This window comes from Hylobates moloch, unplaced genomic scaffold (assembly GCF_009828535.3).
Source record: "Hylobates moloch isolate HMO894 unplaced genomic scaffold, HMol_V3 SCAFFOLD_6, whole genome shotgun sequence".
Taxonomy (NCBI): Eukaryota; Metazoa; Chordata; class Mammalia; order Primates; family Hylobatidae; genus Hylobates; species Hylobates moloch.
In genome coordinates this window covers 73076497-73098910 of record NW_026652281.1, presented here as the reverse complement: position 1 = coordinate 73098910, position 22414 = coordinate 73076497, and the positions used below count along the sequence as shown (strand labels likewise).

The 22414-nt window shown below is 45.9% G+C and overlaps 1 protein-coding gene across 1 annotated transcript in view; it reads left to right on the top strand.

Annotated features, from left to right (window-relative positions):
• The window catches only part of DNAH3 (dynein axonemal heavy chain 3), a 223910-nt gene that overhangs the window by 187158 nt on the left and 14338 nt on the right, over positions 1 to 22414 (top strand). Inside the window, exons 53-57 of the mRNA XM_058440807.1 lie at positions 3166 to 5307; positions 9164 to 9389; positions 14233 to 14477; positions 16726 to 16842; positions 20699 to 20853. Of these exons, the coding sequence (XP_058296790.1) occupies positions 3166 to 5307; positions 9164 to 9389; positions 14233 to 14477; positions 16726 to 16842; positions 20699 to 20853 (2885 nt within the window). The remainder of the gene's footprint in view (positions 1 to 3165; positions 5308 to 9163; positions 9390 to 14232; positions 14478 to 16725; positions 16843 to 20698; positions 20854 to 22414) is intronic.

Sequence of the window (22414 nt, the reverse complement as noted above, 5' to 3'; positions counted from 1 at the left end):
GGGGAATGGAAAATTAGAGGGAGAGAGACATGGGCAGGAGACAAGGGCAAAGAGGCAGAGACAGCAATGGAGAGGAAGAAAGAGAGAGAGAGGGACAGATGAACAAAGAGAGAAAGAGGAGGATACAAAGAATTAGAAACGGGGAGAAAGGAATGGGGAAGGAGGAAGGAAAGCTCCTTCTACAGTTGAACCTAGAAACATTAACAGGTGAATATTCATTCTCCTTCAAATTTAAATTAGATGTAGGACTTTGCATTAAGACCAGTGCCTTAGAGCTGAACAATGACTTTAAAAATCACCTCCAATTCTATTTCCTGCCTTTTGAGTCTTCCAGTCCTGGGAACAGTCTGGCTATTCCTTCATTCTTTCTGAAACGTTAGAAATCTCTACTCTAATCCCATCTAGGCGCAGTGTCTCACACCTATAATCCCAGCACTTTGGGAGGCTGAGGTGGGTGGATCACTTGAGCCCAGGAGTTTGAGACCAGCCTGGACAACTTGACAAAACCCCATCTCTACAAAAAATGCAAAATTTCCGCAGGCATGCTGGTGCACGTCTGTAGTCCCAGCTGCTCAGGAGGCTGAGAAGAGAGGAACGCTTGAGCCTGGGAGGTTGAGGTTGCAGTGAGCCGTGATCCTGCCACTGCTCTTTAGCCTGTATGACAGAGTGAGACCCTGTCTCAAGAAAGAAATCCCTGATTCCTCATTTGAGACCTTCTGGCTCCTGCTTCCCATTGCTTAGCATTCCCTCTTCTCTGGTGGGTGTCAGGCCTACAATCACATAAAGCAGATGCAAAGCTCATCAGGAATAGCCAAGCAAAGAGCAGACTTTACAAGAGCATCCTTCAGGGAAGTAGCTGAGGTATAATAAGTTGGCCTTGAGCAAAGATGAGCTAGATAGTACCTCTGCACTCTGGCTGCACCCTAGAATCACCTGGAGAGCTTAAAGAATGCAGAAGTCGGCCAGATGTGGTGGGTCACTCCTGTAATCCCAGCACTTTGGGAGGCCAAGATGGGTGGATCACCTGAGGTCAGGAGTTCGAGACCAGCCTGGCCAACATGGTGAAATCCCATCTCTACTAAAAATACCAAAAAAAAAAAAAAAAAAAAAAAATTAGCTGGGCATGGTGGTGTGTGCCTGTAATCCCAGCTACATGGAAGGCTGAGGCAGGAGAATTGCTTGAATCCGGGAGGCAGAAGTTGCAGTGAGCAGAGACCACGCCATTGCACTCCAGCCTGGGCAATAAGAACAAAACTCCGTCTCAAAAAAAGAGCAGAAGTCTGTGCCCCACTCCTAGAGAGTCTCATTCCATTGGTCTGGGATGCGGCCTGAGCATTAGGATTTTTTTTTTTAAGCTCCCCCTGCAGCTGGGGTTGAGACCTGCTGAGATACACAAAGCACAGCCAGGTCATGAATGTCACTTCTCATCTTGGATCACTGATGATCAGCACAGAACCCATCATTAAATTAAAATTAAAGCAAATTATGCCTATTATTCACCCAAACCATGGAATTGAGTGAGTATATTGAGATGGAGCAAAAGAGCAATTGAGTTAGTTCGGGGTACCTTGAATTTAAATGAAGCAGATCATTTTCTAGAATGCCAACAAAAACCTTCATGGGAAATATTTGGCCGATTTCTGCTCTTGTAATTAGGAATGGGACACGTTTGACCTGCTGTACTCAATGTGGTTTCTCAGAGTATAACTTTTTTGATGAGCCTGAGCTTGGCAAGTACCATGGGCCAAAAAGCTTCCCGAATTTTTTCCAATGTGTCAACAGAAGGAGCATTGTTCCAGGATGGGATTGAGACTCACTTGATTAGTTGTTAGTCAGCATGATGGGTGCTAAGGGGAATAAGGGCCTGGTTTTGTGTCTGGGCAGGCCACGGGTAGTTGTCTGTATAGGTGGAAGCCTGCAAGCTGCTTCTTCCAGCCTCCTTCATTCTCACAAGACCTTTGCCTCACTCACACGGTTCGTCAAAGGGAGGACTGATTGGGCTCCATCCAACCCACCTCCCAGACTAGGGAAGGATATTTGAAACTCATCCCCACGGGCTGTGGCTCCTGCTGCCTTTTCCATCCGTGAATAAGATAATGGGGTACTATTCATTCAACCCATATTTATTGATAACTAAGTACCAGGCAGTGTGCCAGGTTCTAGAAAACAGAAGAAGGTTACCGCTTTGAGGGAGAGGTAGATGGTAGAAAATAATTGAAAACTTACAGGTTGCAATAAGTGCTATAAAGGGAATGGATTTTCTAGCAAGCAACATGAAAGAAAATGCTGGTGCAGCGGGGAGGGGGGCCTCTCTTGTCAGAGAAGTCTAGGGAAACCTCTATATGGCGATGGCTTTTAAAACGAGGCCTCCAGCCTGGGCAACATGGCAAAACCTCATCTCTATAAAAAATACAAAGATTGGCTGGGCACAGCTGGGCATGGTGGCCCATACCTGTAATCCCAGCACTTTGGGAGGCTGAGGTGGGTGGATCACCTGAGGTCAAGAGTTCGAGACCAGCCTGTCCAACATGGCGAAACCCCATCTCTACTAAAAGTACAAAATTGGCTGGGCGTGGTGGCTTAGGCCTAGAATCTTAGCACTTTGGGAGGCCGAGGTAGGTGGATCACATGAGGTCAGGAGTTTAAGACCAGCCTGGTCAACATGGTAAAACCCCATCTCTACTAAAAATACAAAAATTAGCCAGGCGTGGTGGCACATGCCTGTAGTCCCAGCTCCTTGGGAGGCTGAGGCAGGAGGATCGCTTGAACCCAGGAGGCGAAGGTTGCAGTGAGCCAAGCTCAAGCCACTGCACTCTAGCCTGGTTGACAGTGCAAGACTCTGTCTCAAAATAAATAAATAAATGAATAAATAAAATAAAATAAAATGAGGCCTGAGGTCTGGTCAGGAGCCAGCTAGATGCCATTTACAGTATAGGCGAAGGGCTCATGGTAAGAAGCACTTGGGGTCATGGAGGAATTGAAGGAAGGTCCTTTGTAACCTAAGTTTAGGGAGTGAGGCAGAGATGGGGTTGGTGAGGTTGGCTGGGCCTCCCAGACCATGTTTTTGTTTTTGTTTTTTCTCAAATACCAGCAGTAACCACTGCAGAATTTTAAGTCTTGGCCAGAATGTCTTATTATATTATCTCTGTTTCTTGTTCCGAATAGGTAAGATGATAGAAGACTACTGGGGGGTATCCAAAAAGATTCTTGGGGATCTGAAATTCTTGGAGAGTCTTAAGACATATGACAAAGACAACATCCCCCCACTGATCATGAAGCGGATCCGGGAAAGGTTTATCAATCACCCGGAATTCCAGCCGGCTGTCATTAAAAATGTATCGTCGGCCTGCGAGGGTCTGTGCAAGTGGGTGAGGGCCATGGAGGTGTACGATCGCGTGGCCAAGGTGGTGGCTCCCAAACGGGAGCGACTGAGGGAGGCAGAGGGGAAGCTGGATGCACAGATGCAGAAGCTGAACCAGAAACGAGCAGAGCTGAAGCTGGTGGTAGACAGGCTCCAGGCCCTGAATGACGATTTTGAAGAGATGAACACCAAGAAAAAGGACTTGGAGGAAAACATTGAAATCTGCTCCCAAAAGCTGGTCAGGGCAGAGAAACTGATCAGCGGTCTTGGGGGAGAGAAGGACAGATGGACCGAAGCTGCCCAGCAGCTGGGGATCCGCTATACTAATCTGACGGGTGATGTGTTGCTGTCCTCAGGAACCGTGGCTTACCTGGGCGCTTTTACAGTGGATTATCGGGTCCAATGCCAAAATCAGTGGTTGGCTGAATGTAAGGACAAGGTCATCCCTGGCTCCAGTGACTTCAGTCTCAGCCACACGTTAGGGGATCCCATAAAAATCCGTGCCTGGCAGATTGCTGGGCTTCCCGTTGACTCCTTCTCCATTGACAACGGCATCATTGTGTCCAATTCCAGACGCTGGGCCTTAATGATTGACCCTCAGGGGCAGGCCAATAAATGGATTAAGAACATGGAGAAGGCAAATAAACTGGCTGTCATCAAGTTCTCTGACAGCAACTACATGAGGATGCTGGAAAACGCGCTGCAGTTAGGCACCCCTGTCTTGATTGAAAATATTGGAGAAGAGCTGGATGCTTCTATCGAACCTATCTTGCTCAAGGCAACATTCAAACAGCAAGGAGTTGAGTACATGAGGCTGGGTGAAAACATCATCGAATATTCCAGGGATTTTAAGTTATACATCACAACCCGTTTGAGGAATCCACATTACCTCCCAGAAGTTGCCGTGAAAGTCTGTCTCCTCAACTTCATGATCACTCCTTTGGGTCTCCAAGATCAACTCCTTGGCATCGTGGCTGCGAAGGAGAAGCCAGAGCTGGAAGAGAAAAAGAACCAGTTGATTGTGGAAAGTGCCGAGAACAAGAAGCATCTCAAGGAAATTGAAGATAAGATCTTGGAGGTTCTCTCCATGTCCAAGGGTAACATCCTGGAGGATGAAACCACCATCAAAGTTCTGTCCTCCTCCAAAGTGCTATCTGAAGAGATCTCAGAGAAACAGAAAGTTGCTTCCATGACAGAAACGCAGATTGACGAGACTCGGATGGGCTACAAGCCAGTGGCTGTGCATTCCGCCACCATCTTCTTTTGTATCTCGGACCTGGCCAACATCGAGCCGATGTACCAGTACTCCCTGACTTGGTTCATAAATCTCTACATGCATTCCTTGGCTTATAGCACGAAGAGCGAAGAACTGAATCTGCGCATCAAGTACATCATTGACCATTTCACCCTGAGCATCTACAACAACGTGTGCCGTTCTCTGTTTGAGAAGGACAAGCTACTCTTCTCTCTCCTCCTGACCATCGGCATCATGAAACAGAAGAAGGAAATTACAGAGGAGGTGTGGTACTTCCTTCTCACTGGAGGCATCGCACTGGATAACCCCTACCCCAACCCAGCTCCCCAGTGGCTGTCAGAGAAGGCGTGGGCAGAGATTGTCCGTGCATCTGCCTTACCCAAACTGCACGGCCTGATGGAGCATTTGGAACAGAACCTGCATGAATGGAAGCTGATCTATGACTCGGCCTGGCCCCATGAGGAGCAACTCCCTGGGTCTTGGAAGTTCTCTCAAGGATTGGAGAAGATGGTGATCCTCCGATGTTTGCGGCCTGACAAAATGGTGCCAGCGGTCCGGGAGTTCATTGCTGAACACATGGGAAAGCTATACATCGAAGCCCCTACGTTCGATCTCCAGGGATCCTACAATGATTCCAGCTGCTGTGTGCCTTTGATTTTTGTGTTGTCTCCAAGTGCAGACCCAATGGCAGGTAAGAACAGAGTGTTGTGGGAGAGACGTGGAAAGCCCAGAATGTGTGGGTGGATATCAGTAGCCCGTCCCTTACAGCAGGGATCTCAAGTTCAGATGGCTTTGAAGGCCAAGTGGTTCATAGGCTGAGGTGGAGCCACGGAACTCGTCTTTTTCTGCCTATAGAGGTCAGCTGCCCCTCGGCACCCACAAATTGGGCCATTTGGGAATGTAAGCCCAGAATTGCTAGATCATCTGATTTTTCAAGAGAAACCAGAAATGCAGAAATTTCCCACTTTTATATCTTGATAATTCATTCAAAGTTCTTTCCTTAAAAACCTTGTGAGGGTTCAGGAGAGGTGGCTTACGCCTGTAATCCCAGCACTTTAGGAGAATGAGTTGGGAGGATTGCTTGAGCCCAGGAGTTTGAGACCAGCCTGGGCAACATAGTGAGACCTCCATTGCTATAAAACATTAAAAAATTAGCTGGAAATGGTGGCACATGCCTGTAGTCCCAGCTACTTGGGAGGCTGAGGCAGGAGGATCCCTTCAGCCTGGGGAGGTCAAGGCTGCAATGAGCTATGATCACACCACTGCACTCCAGTCTAGGTGACAGACCCTGCCCCACCCCCCAAAAAAGAACAAAATAGAAGCTTGGTGAGATTCAGCTCGGATGATTCCACAGGAAACTTCACACTGTGTCCCTTCTAGTGCCGCATATCATGAGATCCATACTGTCTGGCTGTCTCTTCTGATAAAGACAGATCTGGGGACTCAGGCATTGTCAGCGTGAGCTGGCTCTCCATTCCCCCACTCCCTCCCTTATAAAGTTTCCCACCAGCTTTTCACCTAATGTGACAGTTCTCAATCTTGGCTGCACATTGGAATCACCTGGGGAGTTTAAAGAAGACGCTCAATGCACGGGCCACAGCTTTGGCCAATTAAATTAAAATCTTTGGGGTGAGACCCACAAATTGTGTTTTATGAAGCCTTTCCAGTAATTCCAATGTGCTGCCAGGGTTGGAAACCACTGACTTTAATAGTTTTAGTGGCCTTTGAAAATCATCACCAAGATCCACTATTTCACTAGCAGGTGCACAATGATTATTATTATTTTATTTTATTTATTTATTTTGAGACAGAGTCTTGCTCTGTCACCCAGGCTGGAGTGCAGTGGCGTGATATCGGCTCACTGCAACCTCCACCTCTCTGGTTCAAGCAATTCTCATGCCTCAGCCTCCCGAGTAGCTGGGATTACAGGCACGTGCCACCACGTCCGGCTAATTTTTGTATTTTTAGTAGAGATGGGGTTTCACCATGTTGGCCAGGCTGGTCTTGAACTCCTGACCTCAAGTGATCCACCCATCTTGGCCTCCCAAAGTGCTGGGATTACTGGCGTGAGCTACTCAGGAGGCTGAAGCAAGAGAATTGCTTGAACCTGGGAGGCAGAGGTTGTGGTCAGCCAAGATCGTGCCATTGTACTCCAGCCTGGGCAACGAGCAAAACTCCATCTCAAAAAAAACCCAGAAATTTATTTTCTCACAATTCTCAAAGAAGTTTGAAATCAAGCTGTTGGCAGGGATGGTTTCTTTCGAGGCCTCTCTGCTTGGCTTGCTGATGGTCATCTTCTCCCTACGTCTGCACAGGGCCTTATCTCTATGTCTGTCCTCATCTCCTCTTCTCATAAGGATATCAGTCATATTGGATTAAGGCCCACTCTGATGAACTCATTTTATTTTATTTTATTTTTTTATTCATTTATTTTTTATTATTATACTTTAAGTTCTAGGGTACATGTGCACAACGTGCAAGTTTGTTACATATGTATACATGTGCCATGTTGGTGTGCTGCACCCATTAACTCATCATTTACATTACGTATGTCTCCTAATGCTATCCCTCCTCCCTCCTCCCTCCCCCCACCCCACAACAGGCCCTGGTGTGTGATGTTCTCCTTCCTGTGTCCAAGTGTTCTCATTGAATGAACTCATTTTAACTTTGCCTCCACAAAGACCCTATCTCTGACTACTGAACAGTTACATTCTGAGGTACCTGGAATTAGGACTTCAACGTATGAATTTTGCTAGGGACACGATACAGCTCATAACAGAGACCATATTAACCCTTAGAATATTAACCCTGATCATTTTCTGTGCTGCCTGCCCCTCATAGTGATGTACTTCCTCGTGTAGGTTTTTTTTGATTGTGAGTTCACCATCAGCAAATTTGTGTTGTTTTGCGGGAGTCTCATACACTTTGGGTTTAAGGAGTGTCGCTACAGAACAACTTTGCATGTGCAAACAGTGGTACCCCAGAGGGCGAGGTGGGGGTCACCATTCTGTATCAAATTTTATGGGAAATTTCTCAGCTTAGGAATCCCACACCAGAGAGTACCGTGAACTCACACACCTCAAATTCATGTGGCATAAACTTATGTTGTGATTTTTAAACTGGAGAGTTGCTTATTTTTTCCATCCAGGCTCCAGACCAGTTATGAGCTTCCATGTCTTTTCCTTGGGTCATAGTTAAATGGCCTTCTTTTTTTTTTTTTTTTTTTTTTTTTTGAGATGGAGTCTCGCTGTATAACCCAGGCTGGAGTGCAGTGGCGCGATCTTGGCTCACTGCAACCTCCGCCTCCCCCCAGGTTCAAGCAATTTTCCTGCCTCAGCCTCCTGAGTAGCTCGGACTACAGGCATGCACCACCCAGCTAATTAGCTAATTGGCCCAGCTAATTTTTGTATTTTTAGTAGAGGTGGGGTTCCACCACATTGGCCATGCTGGTCTCGAATTCCTGACCTCAAGTGATCCTCTCGTCTTGGCCTCCCAAAGTGCTGGGATTACAGGCGTGAGCCACTGCATCTGGCCAAAGGTCTGGCCTTCATAATATGAAGATACGGCACTTTGAGAATCCTAACTTTATACAAGTGTCTCAGTTCCAGCTCCCCACCTCTTATGAGTGCAAAGCTGTATCTCCCATGGACATTAAAACTTTAACATCTAGAGTAGTGAAATAAAGTGTGGTATTTTCCAATGGTGATATACTATGTATCCATGAAAGAAAAAAGCCTTTATACATGTACTAATGTGGAAGAGACCTATAAGACACATACATTGTTAAGTGGGAAAAAAATGCAGTATTCTACAATTCATATAAATTTAATAGTGTATATGCATTTATTTAAATACATAAAATATTTCTTGAAGGATTCACAAATCTCATCACATTGGCTACCACTGAGAAGAGAGAAGTGAGAGACTTATTTCACTTTACAAATGCTTATATTTCTTGTTAAAATAAATTTGCAAAAATCAGTTTCCTAGTTATTTGATTATGTGCTCATCTCTTTTTTTTTGAGTTTCCCGTTTTGAGCACCTGGGAATATCCTTTTCTTTCAAACCTTGATTTTTTTTGTTTCTTTTCAGTTCAGATAATTTCTTTTTTTATCGAGAATGTCTATGTGTCTAAAGCAAAAGAGAAGTTGATGGTAGCTTCATCTGCCATCTGATCTGATGTCTAAGCCTTCCCCAGAAAGATGTTTATTTTGTAATTAACAGAACGCAATGAGTTTTTTTCTGAGTCCAAAATTTTAATGTGAACCCCACCTTTTGTGTTGGGGTATGTGTGTGTGTGTGTTGGTGTGTGTGTGTGTTGGTGTGTGTGTGTGCATGTGTTTAAATAGAGACAAGGTCTCACTGTGTTGCCCAGGCTGGTCTCCAACTCCTGAGCTCAAGTGATCCTTCCACCTCGGCCTCCCAAAGTGTTGGGATTACAGGTGTGAGCCACCACACCCAGCCATGTTGTTACTGTTGATATGGCTGTTCTGTTACTGTTAGCTGGCCTGTCGTCTTTCAAAAGCCTCGTGTCTTCCTGGTCTCAGGCCTGCTGAAATTTGCTGATGATCGTGGTATGGGAGGTACCAGAACACAGACCATCTCCCTTGGCCAAGGCCAAGGCCCTATTGCTGCCAAAATGATCAACAATGCCATCAAAGACGGGACCTGGGTGGTCTTACAGAACTGCCATCTGGCCACAAGCTGGATGCCTACATTGGAGAAGATTTGTGAGGAGGTGATTGTTCCTGAGAGCGCCAATGCCAGATTCAGGTGAGCTGCTGTCCCACCACTGCCTTCTCCGGGACCCAACCTCCAGACATCAGCCTGGTGGCTGGGAAGATGACCAAGACACAGTCCTGCCCCTTAGAAACTTTCAATCTAGGCCAGGCAGGGTGGCTCATGTCCGTAATCCCAGCACTTTGGAAAGCTGAGGCGGGTGGATTACCTGAGGTCAGGAGTTTGAGACTAGCCTGGCCAACATTGCAAAATGCTGTCTCTACTAAAAATACAAAAATTAGCCGGGCATAGTGGCGCACACCTGTAATCCCAGCTACTCGGGAGGCTGAGGTGGGAGAATTGCTTGAACCCGGGAGGCAGAGGTTGTAGTGAGCAGAGATCATATCGCTGCACTCCAGCCTGGGCGACAGAGCAAGACTTCCTCTCAAAAAAAGAAAGAAGTTCTTCAGTATAGCAGAAGGCAGCCCATAGATGAATAATGCTGATACCATGTCATACCTGATTTACTCACTATTTGAACAAGAACCATGGAATACAGAAAAGGGATGGGAAGGTTGGGGAAGTCCTGGAGGCCTGACAATGGCCCGGGATTTTGAAAAATGAATAGGAGTTTGCCGGGAAGGATATTCTAGGCAGAAGAGACAGCATTTGGAAAAGCAAAGAGATGTATTAAGGAAATCCTGAGAAGTTATCTTACAGCTCTGGTATATGCCACGAGAAGTTGTTGGAGAAGGTAATAGGAGATGTAGCTGGAAAGGTAGATTCAATGTGAGCAAGTCTGATTTTTAAAATTATTATTTGTCTAAAAAAATTCCTGTCCAGGCATGGTGGCTCACGCCTGTAATCTCAGCATTTTGAGAGGCTGAGGCAGGTGGATTGCTTGAACCTAGGAGTTCAAGGCCAGCTTGGGCAACATGGCAAAACCCCATCTCTACTAAAAATACAAAAAATGAGCTGGGCGTGGTGGCACACATTTGTAGTCCCAGCAACTTGGGAGGCTGAACTGGGAGAATTACCTGAGCCCGAGAAGTCGAGGCTGCAGTGAGCAGTGATCACACCACTGCACTCCAGCCTAGGCGACAGAGTGAGACCCTGTCTCGAAAAAAAAGAAAAACCTACTGTTTTCCAGGTATCATTTGTCCTGCCTCCTGCCTCCTGCCTCTATCCTACATTTCTGGGGTTCTTCGGAATTTTAATCAACATTGGAAACAGCTATTTGTTTTTTGGGAATTTTAAAGCCCAACAAAGCTAAGCCTCAGTTTTTGCATTCATGGAATAATGAGATGAACCAAACAGACTTTAAAGTCCATTTTAACTCAAATGTTCAGGGATTCTTTTTTTTTTGAGATGGAGTTTCGCTCTTATTGCCCAGGCTGGAGTGCAATGGTGCGATCTCCACTCACCGCGACCTCTGCCTCCCTGGTTCAAGCGATTCTCCTGCCTCAGCCTCCTGAGTAGATGAGATTACAGGCATGCGCCACCACGCACGGCTAACTTTGAATTTTTAGTAGAGATGAGGTTTCTCCATGTTGGTCAGGCTGGTCTTGAACTCCCAACCTCAGGTGATCCACCCACCTCAGCCTCCCAAAGTGCTGGGATGACGGACGTGAGCCACCACACCCAGCCAAGGGATTCTCTTATACCAGGCCAGAGAGCAGCAACCTATGACCCGATGGCCAAGTGCACCCTGCTGCCAGTTTTTTTTGTATAGCTTGCAAGCTAACTAAACAGTGTGGGAAAAAAACTAAAGAATCATGTTTCGTAATACATGAAACTTCTATGAAATTCAAATTTTAGTGTCCATAAATAAAGTTTTATTGAAAAACATCCATGCTTATTCATACATTGTCTATGGCTACTTTTGTATGACAAGTAGTTGCAGCAGAGATCATATGGGCTCACAAAGTCTAAAATATGTGCTATTTGGTCCTTTACAGAAAACATTTGTCAACCCCTGCTCTATCCAACAAAGCTGGCTGGATATTTTCATCTTAGTCATCTACCGGAAAAGAGGGAAAGTGTTTGGTGCTTATTTACAAAGTCAGATTAGGCCACAGTTGATTTGTCTTCATATAAAACTTCCAAAAGAGAGAGAGTTTAAGAGAAGTCCATTATTTCAAGAATGCTGTTTGGGGCCGAGCGAGGTGGCTCACACCCGTAATCCCAGCACTTTGGGAGGCTGAGGCAGGCGGATCACATGAGGCCAGGAGTTCAAGACCAGCCTGGCAACATGGTGAAACGCCGTCTCTACTAAAATACAAAAATTAGCCGGGCGTGATGGTGCATGTCTGTAATCCTAGGCTGAGGCACAATAATCCGTTGAACCCAGGAGGTGGAAGTTGCAGTGAACTGAGATTGCACCACTGCACTCCAGCCTGGGTGACAGAGTGAGACTCTGTCTCAAACATAAATAAATTAAAAAAATAAAAGTGTTGTGCCTTAATCTTTAAAAATGTTGTTTGGTTTGGGATAGTGAGTTAATTCATTGGCCATTAATGACACATTCAAAGACGAAAAAGTTATTTATGTTGACATTTAAGTTCTACTATAGTATGATCCTGACCCAAAAATCATGAACTCAAATCCTCAAGTGCCTATAGGGGCCAGGCATGTAACATAAATGAGTGAAGAGGGCTGGATACAAGAAATAGTCCACGTTCCACAGTACAGCAACAATCCTCTGGGTAGTCAGCCTCAGTGTCAGGCACAATAGGGAATGGTGGGGCTTGCAGTGAACTGGGCATGTGCTCTGGCAAGGAGAGTGGTCACTGTTTAATACTAGCTAACTGTTGCCATGCAGGATCAGATTTTCTAACAATTTTAAAGGGAAGGTGGGAATCTAGAATTGTAAAAGAAAGCCTTAGGTTTTTAAACGTTAGCAACTATGGCCGGGCGCGGTGGCTCACACCTGTAATCCTAGCACTTTGGGTGGCCAAGGTGCGTGGATCACCTGAGGTCAGGAGTTCAAAACCAGCCTGGCTATCACGGTGAAACCCTGTCTCTACTAAAAATACAAAAATTAGCCGGGCATAGTGGCGGGCACCTGTAGTCCCAGCTACTCGGGAGGCTGAGGCAGGAGAATCACTTGAACCTGAGGGGCAGAGGTTGCAGTGAGCCGAGATTGTGCCACTGTACTCCAGCCTGGGCAACAGAGTGAGACTCCATCTCAAAAAAAAAAGTTATCAACTACTTCAAAAATATGTCACAGCATTGTATGGGTTCAAATGACATGAACCAAACATCACCCATCTGCAGACTGAAGTCAGGCCTTAGGCCCCCAGTTTACTCTTCTACCCCTCCCAGCCCTGTGCCTGGACCACAGCCCAAAGCCCCCTGAGCCTGACTAGATCACCAGCTCTCCCTCCTCCACAGGGAGGCTCAGCCTGGGTCCTGTGTCTCTAACAACCTTTCATCCCCAAACCTACCTGTTAGAAATCTCTCTAATGTCTAGTAAACAAATGAAAACCAAGAGGCCATGATGTATATGTAATTTGACCTTGGGTAGGAAAAACAAATTAATAAAAGTCTGGGAGCTCAGCATGGTTGTGTGCATCTGTAGTCCCAGCTACTCAAAAGGCTGAGGTGGGAGGATCACTTGAGCTAAGGAGTTTGAAACCAGCCTGGGCAATATAGCAAGATGTCTTTTAAAAAAATAAAATAAAATTAGATTTAAAAAGAAGAAGAAGAAGAAGAACTGGCCAGGCGCAGTGTTTCATGCCTGTAATCCCAGCATTTTGGGAGGCTGAGGCAGGTGGATCACATGAGGCCAGGAGTTCGAGACCAGCCTGGCCAACATTTTGAAACCCGTCTCTACTAAAAATACAAAAACTAGCTAGGTAGGGTGGTGTGTGCCTGTGATCCCAGCTACTAGGGAGGCTGAGGCAGGAGAATCACTTGAACCTGGGAGATGGAGGTTGCAGTGAGCCGAGATGCACCACTGCACTGCAGCCTGGGTGACAGAGTGAGACCTTATCTCAAAAAAATAAAAATAAAAACAAAATAAGATAAAAATAATAAAAATGAAAAAAAAAAAGAGCCTCCGATGCAATGTGCCAAGATGTTAACCTATAGGTGGTAAAATTATCAATACTAGTTTCTTCTAAACACTTTTATATATGTTCCCATTTTTTGTGGGCATAGATAAGCTTACATTTAAAAAAGAATTTCTCCCTATTTTTCAAGGCCCATTTCAAATGCCATTTCCTATATGACAGGCATCAGCAAACTTTTTCTGTAAAGGGCCAGTAGTAAATATTTTAGGGTTTGTGGCCATATTGTCTCTGTTGCAACTATTCAACTCTGGTTGTAGGGAGAAAGCAGCCTTAGGGCCAGGCACCGGGACTCACACCTGTAATCCCAGCACTTTGGGATGGTGAGGTGGGAGGATCACTTGAGCCCTGGAGTTCAAGACCAGCCTGGGCAACATAGAGGGACTCCATCTCTACATTAAAAAAAAAAAAAAGAGTAGGAGCTTTGGAGTCAGAGAGTCCTGAGTTCACATCTTGGTTCAACTACTGCCAAGTGATGTGTCCTTGAAAAACCCACCTGATCTTGCCATGCCTCCATTTCCTCACTGGTAAAAGGGGTAGTAAATCCCTCCTCATCAGGTGGCTGTGAGGCTTAAGGTAAATAAAAAGACATATGTTAAATGCTTAGCATAGTTTTGGTTCTGGTAGTATTTAATAAATCATAGCTATTATTTTTTGTTATTGTTACTGTTTTTTTTAAATTTAGAAATAAAATAATGTTTTTGGTAGAGATGGGGTTTTACCATGTTACCCAGGCTGGTCTGTTTTGTTATTGTTTTGTTTTTGTTATTGTTTTTCACTATAACTTATTGCATTGCTCCAAAAAGTTGGGTCCATTGTTCTTCCAGACTCTGGCTAACCAGCTATCCATCAGAGAAGTTTCCGGTCAGCATTCTCCAGAATGGAATCAAAATGACCAATGAGCCCCCCAAAGGGCTCCGGGCCAACCTGTTGCGCTCCTACCTCAATGACCCCATCTCAGATCCTGTGTTCTTCCAAAGCTGTGCAAAGGCGGTGATGTGGCAAAAGATGTTATTTGGCCTTTGCTTCTTCCACGCCATCGTTCAAGAGAGAAGAAACTTCGGCCCCCTAGGTAAGTGATGACAGTGCACCTGGGTGGCCTGGGGGAAAGGATGTCAGATGCATATAAGTGTGTTTCCAGGTGCGTGTTTAAGCTTGTGCTCAGATAGGGTTGCCAGAAAAATACAGTATAAGTATTTTCCAGGCAATATTTGGAACATACTATACTAAATGATTTATTATTTAACTAAGATTAAACTCTCACTGTATTTATATTTGCTAAATCTAACAACCTGGCTGGGTGTGGTGGTTTGTGCCTTTAATTCCAGCACTTAGGGAGGCCGAGGCAGGCAGAATCCTTGAGGCCAGGAGTTCGAGACCAGCCTGGGTAACATGGTAAAACCCCATCTCTACTAAAAACACAAAAATTAGCCGGGTGTGGTGGTGCCCACCTATAATCCCAGCTATTTGGGAAGCTGAGGCATGAGAATCGCTTCAACCAGGAGGTGGAGTTTGTAGTGAGCCCAGATCACACCACCGCACTCCAGCCTGGGTGACAGAGTGAGACCCTGTCTCAAAAAACAACAACAAAAAAAGTCTATAGGTAGATTAATATGTAAGCAAAATGTTATATATTCATACAATGGATTTTTTTTTTTTTTTTTGAGACAGGGTCTCACTCTGTCACCCACGCTGGAGTGCGGTGGTGTGATCTTGGCTCATTGCAACCTCCACCTCTCAGGTTCAACTGATCCTTCCACTTCAGCCTCCCGAGTAGCTGGAACTACAAGCATGCCACCACACCCGGCTAATTTTTGTATTTTTAGTAGAGATGGGGTTTCACCGTGTTGGCCAGGCTGGTCTAGAACTCCTGAATATTAATCAACCTTAAAGAGGAAGAAAACTCTGACATACACTACAATGTGGATGAACCTGAGGACATTATGCTAAGTGAAATAAACCAGTCTTGCCCGGCACAAGGGCTCAAGCCTGTAATCCCAGTACTTTGGGAGGCTGAGGTGGGAGGATCGCTTGAGGTGAGAAGGTGGAGGCTGCAGTGAGTCAAGATTGTGCCACTGCGCTCCAAACTGGATGACAAAGTGAGACATTGTCTCAAAAAAAAAAAAAAATTAAAATAAATAAAATAGCCTGACGTAGTAGCACACGCCTATAGTCCCAGCTACTTGGGAGGCTGAGGTGGGAGGATCACTTGAGCCTAGGAGTTCGAGGCTGCAGTGAAGGGAGATCATACCACTCCAGACTGGGCAACAGAACAAGATCCAGTCTCTAAAAAAAAAAAGCCATGCAACTGTTCGGCTTGCAAGTAACTGCCAGTCATGCTTCGTTTGCTGGCACACGAATTTTATTATTTTGTTATAATTTGAAAGCGAATGTTTGGGAGGAAATTAAACTTCTCTATTGAACCTGAGCGCGGTGGTTCACGCCTGTAATCCCAGCACTTTGGGAGGCCGAGGCAGGTGGATCACTTGAGGTCAGGAGTTCAAGACCAGTCTGGCCAACATGGCGAATCCCCATCTCTACTAAAAATATGTAAACTAGCTGAGCGTGGTGGCACGTGCCTGTAATCCCAGCCACTCAGGAGGCTGAGACAGGAGAATCTCTTGAACCCAGGAGGTGGAGGTTGCAGTCAGCCGAGATCATGACACTTTATTCCAGCTTGGGGCACAGAGCGAGACTCTGTCTCAAAACAAAACAAAACAAAACAAACAAACAAAAGCAAAACAAACAAAAAACTTCTCTATTGAGCACAGGTTTCCCCATACTCCTTCTTGTATCCTGCACCATGCCTGGCTTACACATGTATGTCATTTGTTCAGCCCCCAATGGGCATTTATCATTACACCCTTGGAAATACGAGTGGTCATTTCTTTAAGGTTGGCCATTCGGTTTTCCCATGAGCTCGAGGAGGGGAATTCTCAGAACCAACGAGGCTCTGTTGCCCAGTCGTAGCTCCTGCTGTCTAGCCATGCTGCGGTGTTATTTTTGGAGCTCCGTGCATTACTGCCGTATTCCTGCCAGGCTGAATAATTCTCATTCCACAAATCCCAGGACATTAACATCTTCCTTAACAAATGGGGAGGTACATAAGGAAATTGATTTTAGAATGGATGTTTTCTCAGGCAGAATGGCTCCCACGTTGGCGGTAAATGTCCAGGCTAATAGTTGGCCTCGGTGCTTGATATTCATGGGCCTGAAAGAGGCTTTTGATCCATAATAATGCTTAACTCCCTCGGCTCCGTCTTTGAGTGGAAATTAAGAGCTCTCAGCACTGAAGCCTCTCTCTGCTCTCCCGCACGCAGGGTGGAATATTCCCTATGAATTCAACGAATCTGACCTGAGGATTAGCATGTGGCAGATCCAGATGTTTCTCAATGACTACAAGGAGGTGCCCTTTGATGCTCTGACCTACCTGACAGGTATTTACAGGAGGAGTTTTTCCACTGTAAACCTCCAGTATCATGTTCCACCCTCCTGCTGTTCTGCTCCCATTTCCATTCACTTATGTACTCCCTCCCTCCCTCACCATAAACATCGAGCTCTTACTAATGCCGGTCATCATGCTAGATATTGTAAGGAAACAAACAAAAAAATAAGATAGAATCTTTACCCTTGAGTGACTCACAGTCTCCAAAAGAAGAAAAATATTTTAAAAAATGATACAGGCCAGTGGGGCACAGTGGCTCATGCCCGTAATCTCAGCACATTGGAAGGCCACAGCAGGTGGATCACCTGAGGTCAGGAGTTTGAGACCCGCCCGACCAACATATTGAAACCCCATCTCTACTAAAAATTAAAAAATTGGCTGGGCGCAGTGGCTCACGCCTGTAAGCCCAGCACTTTGGGAGGCTGAGGCAGGCGGATCACGAGGTCAGGAGATCAAGACCATCCTGGGTAACACAGTGAAAACCCGTCTCTACTAAAAATATAAAAAATTAGCCAGGCATGGTGGCCGGTGCCTGTAGTCCCAGCTACTCCTTTGGAGGCTGAGACAGGAGAATTGCATGAAGTGGGGAGGCGGAGGTTGCAGTGAACTGAAATTGCGCCACTGCATTCTAGCCTGGGTGACAGAGAGAGACTCTATCTCAAAAAAAAAAAAAAAAAAAAAAAAAAAAAACAGTCCAGGCGCAGTGGATCATGCCTGTAATCCCAGCACTTTGGGAGACCGAGGCGGATGGATCGCTTGAGGCCAGAAGTTTAAGACTGGCCGGGGCAAAATCCCATCTCTACAAAAAATACAAAAATTAGCCAGGCATAGTGGCATATGCCTGTAGTCCCAGCTACTCAGGGAGCTAAGGTGGGAGGATTGCTTGAGCCCAGGATGTGGAGGTGCAGTGAGCTCTGATTGTGCCACCTCACTCCAGCCTGGGTGACAGAGCGAGATCCTGTCTCAAAAGAAAAAAAGAAAGGTAACGTAGTAATAAGTTCAACAAGAGAAACATTTATAAGTAGAAGGACAGCATAATGATTAAATCTTGGGGTAGGAGGAGGAGATGATCATGGCAAACTTCTTAAAGGCGTAAGAGATGGGTTTTGGGGGTGAGTAGGAGTTTTATGAGTGGAAAAGAATGGACTGGGTGGGGCATAGAGGAAGGAGAACAGTCCCAGCAAAGTGATCCTGAGGTAGAAATGGCACTAGCTATTTTGTATTAAAGCAATCAATCAGCAACCTTTTATTAGTCCACGATATTACAAGTACCTAATATGGAAGAATGTAAATGTGTAAAACTTGATCGTAGGCTCTGTGCGGTGGGTCATGTCTGTAATCCCAGCACTTTTGGAGGCCAAGGTGGGAAGATTTCTTGAGCCTAGGAGTCTGAGACCAGTCTGGGCAACATCTCTACAAAAAACTAAAATAAAAATCAGCTGGGTATGGTGTCGTGCACCTGTAGCCCCAGTTAATCAGGAGGCTGAGGCAGGAGGATCGCATGAGTACAGGAGGTCAAGGCTGTAGTGAGCTATGATCACACAATTGCACTCCAGCCTGGGTGACAGAGCAAGACCCCATCTCTTAAAAAACATGTACACATACAACCAAAAAAACGTGACCACTAACTTCAAGGAACATGCCATACAGTCCCAGAGACAGGAATAAAAATACACATGTGCTAAATGAATGGAATATCATGGCCGAAGGTCAAAATGCAGCTTAATTAAAACACTGTGGCATCAAGATCACAGACAATTTCCTCTTCAGCTCCATATGTTAAGGAGTTTGTTAGAATCCCTTCCCCAGGCATGTGGTAGACACTGTATACCTGTGATTAATGCATTGAGTCTTCACGTTAATTTTATGAGCTCCATGTTAATAACCCCATTTTACAGCTGGGAAGACAGAGGCTTAAAGGAGTGGTTCTCAACTGTGGGTGATTTTGGCCCCCAGTGCTATTTGGCAATGTCTGGAGATGGTTTTGGATGTCATAGTGCATGCTACTGGCAGTTATAGTAATGGAGGCTAGGGATGCTGCTGAACAGTCTACGATGTACAAGGTGGTCCCCACAACACAGAACTATCCAGTCCAACATGTTAAGAGTGCCAAGGTTGAGAGACTGTGCTTTACAGTGATTAAGTTCAGTGCCAGAAGGTCACACTGACCTTAACTCAGTATAGTGTTCCCTAAAACAAAGCCCCAAATGACACACACAGCACGCGTACAGTGGATCTCAGTTTGGTGAAAGAACTTCTTCTCCAAAGAAGTGCGCCTGGAGCTGGACACAGTGGCTTGCACCTGTAGTCCCAGCTACTCAGGAGGCTGATGCCATAGGATTACTTGGACCCAGGAGTTCGAGACCAGCCTGGGCAAGACAACGAGATCCCAGTCTCTAAAACTAATAATAATAATAAATAGAAGTGAGCCATATTCCCACAGTTCCAGGCCATGCAGAAGCACATCCTACGGTTCCTCTTCAGACCATAGCATGAGTGCATGATTGCCCTGGGATATGGTCTGCTTAGAGAACTGCCTGCAAGCCATAAACCAACTGCCTGCCGGTCATAAACCAGCCAGCTTGATAGTAGTCACCTTCCAAATGTTCCAGTCAGGATAGGCTAGTTAGGCTGAGATAACAAACAATCCTCAAACCTCAAGAGTATAAAAGACATTGTAGATCCATTTCTTGCCCACTCTACATTTCCAGCATGAATTGGCAAGGGTCTTTGCTCATTGTAATTCTCTATCAGGGGCAGTTAGCAAAGGCTCCACCCACCGTTACTGCTACCATCTGAACATATACACTAGTCCCCCTTTATCCATCAGGGATATGTTCCAAGACCCCCAGTGGATGCCTGAAACTGCAGATATTACCGAACCCCATATATACTATGTTTTATCCTATACATACATACCCATGATAAAGTTTAATTTATAAATTAGGCACAGCAAGAGATTAACAACAACAGTAATAAAATAGAACAATTACAATATACTATAATAAAAGTTATATGAATATGGTCTATCTCTCTGGAAATGTCTTTTTTTGTTGTTTTTGTTTTTATTTTTTATTTATTTATTTTTTGAGATGAAGTTTTGCTCGTGTTGCCCAGGCTGGAGTGCAGGTCTTTTTTTTTTTGAGACAGTCTCCCTCTGTCACCCAGAGGAAGGTTTACAGTACTCTTGTAGCCCTGCCGTCCACAGAAAGCTTAAGTGTTAACCGCCCAGTGGTGAGTCAGCGTGACAGACTTTTGCACTTGCACTCATGGCACCCGAGCTCTTGTCCAGTGTCCAGGATGAATGGGGTTGCACAAACAAATTGAAGATGGTAAATGTGGGGGATTTTATTGCTGAAGAAAGTGGCTCTCAGCGGGAAAGGGAGCTGAAAAGGGGATGGAGCAGGAAGGCAATCTTCTCCTGAAGTCCAGCCATCTCCAGCCAGATTCTTCTCCAAAGTTACACTGTCAGGCTGTTCCCTGGAAGTCAAGCGCTTCTCTCTGATGTCCAGCTGCTTCTCTCTCTCTGCTGGCTGAGCCTGGGGTTTTGATGGGCATGGGTTGCGGGGGTGGGACAGGTCATGGGTGGTTTTGGAAAAGACAACATTCAAGTGGGAAAACAGGGATGTAAGTTCTCACTTTGGGCCATGGTTTCAGGCTTTTCAGCTTGAGGGTGGGGCCCTTGCAGGGGACCCGCCATCTTCGGCCCGGAATTTTCCTGCTTGCCGTCCCTATCATTATGTCCCAGCAGAGATCTTTGGCCGGAAGAATGCCGTGTTTTACGTTAACCACCAAGCTCATGATGACCTTCCCTGGGCTCAACCTCTCCTTCTGTTGGTTGTTCCTAGGGGAATGTAATTACGGAGGCAGAGTGACTGATGACAAAGACCGGCGTCTCCTGCTGTCCCTTCTGTCCATGTTCTACTGTAAGGAAATCGAGGAGGACTATTACTCCCTCGCTCCTGGAGACACTTACTACATCCCTCCTCATGGCTCCTACCAGGTAAGGGGTTGGCAGGGAGGCCCACCTCTTTCCCCCACAGGGCTCCGTTATCTGTATATGGCTACAGGGCTGCAGTGTAGCCAAGGAGCCCAGGGGTCACTGTTTCAGGCTACATGGCTACAGTCACGTGGCTACTGTTTAAGGAGGGCTCGGTATTTGGTAGACAAGGTGTTTCAAAATATAGGATCCATCTGGGTGGAGGAGGGAGAGAGAAGGATGATTAAGATGGAGCCTTGGTAGTGAGCAAGATGGAAATTGCTACTTGAAGACAAAGATTCAGAAGGTGGCAAAAAGGGAGGAACAGAAAAACTAGGCAGGGAATGACAAAAGGAAGATGAAAACAATAAATCTGAGGAATAGAAAAGAGCTTACAGGTTGGGCGCTGTGGCTCACGCCTGTAATCCCAGCACTTTGGGAGGCTGAAGTGGGTGGATCACTTGAGCTCAGGAGTTTGAGACCAGCCTGACCAACATGGTGAAACCCCATCTCTTCTAAAAATATAAAAATTAGCTGGGTGTGGTGGCACCTGCCTGTAATCCCAGCTACTTGGGAGGCTGAGGCAGGGGAATTGCTTGAGCTGGGAGGTGGAGGTTGTGGTGAGCTGAGACCATGCCACTGCACTCCAGCCTGAGTGACAGAGTGAAGCTGTCTCAAAAAAAAAAAAGCTTACTTTTATTGATCACCTGTGGAACAGAAAAACTCTCAAATCGTGTTTTTCTACTACTCTCGCACCACAACCACCACCACCATCAACACAGAAGACTTCTGTGACCAAATGTGTGTAGGTTCCCCCTTCCCCACACACTAAACAGTGAACACCAACTGGTTGTCCTCTAATTCAATTCCAATACCATCTACCTGGTGATAGTGTCAGATCCCACGGGTTGAGGGCTCAGTCTCCAATTCTTTCCCCCAACCCAGACACCAGTCACAAGTCCCAGCCTCAAGAACTGACCAACCAGCTTCACATTGGGGTTCCCACCACTCCCCCTTTAATTGAAATTAATTCAATTAATTTGCTGGAGAGGCTCACAGAACTCAGAGAAACACTTAGGTGTATCGGTTTATTAAAGGAATATTACAAAAGATATAGATGAAGAGATGCATAGGGTGAAGTATGGCAGAAGGAGTGGGAACTTCCATGCCCATCCCTGGGTGAAATATCCTCCAGGAACCTTCGCGTGGTCAGCTATCCAGAAGCTCCTTGCACCCAGTCTTCTTGGGTTTTTATGGAAGCTGCATGACATCCCTCAGAGTATAGGGCAGGACCCTCTCTCTCTAGGTGGAGTCTTAAGACTCACAATCAGGCCAGGCGCAGTGGCTCATACCTGTAATCCCAGCACTTTGGGAGGCTGAGGTCGGTGGATGGCTTGGGGTCAAGAGTTTGAGACCAGCCTGCCCAGTGTGGTGAAATTCCATCTCTACTAAAAATACAAAAATTAGCTGGGTGTGATGGTGTGCACTTGTAGTCCCAACTACTCAGGAGGCTGAGATGGGAAGATTGCTTGAGCCCAGGAGGCATAGGTTGCAGTAAACAAAGATCCTACCACTGCACTCCAGC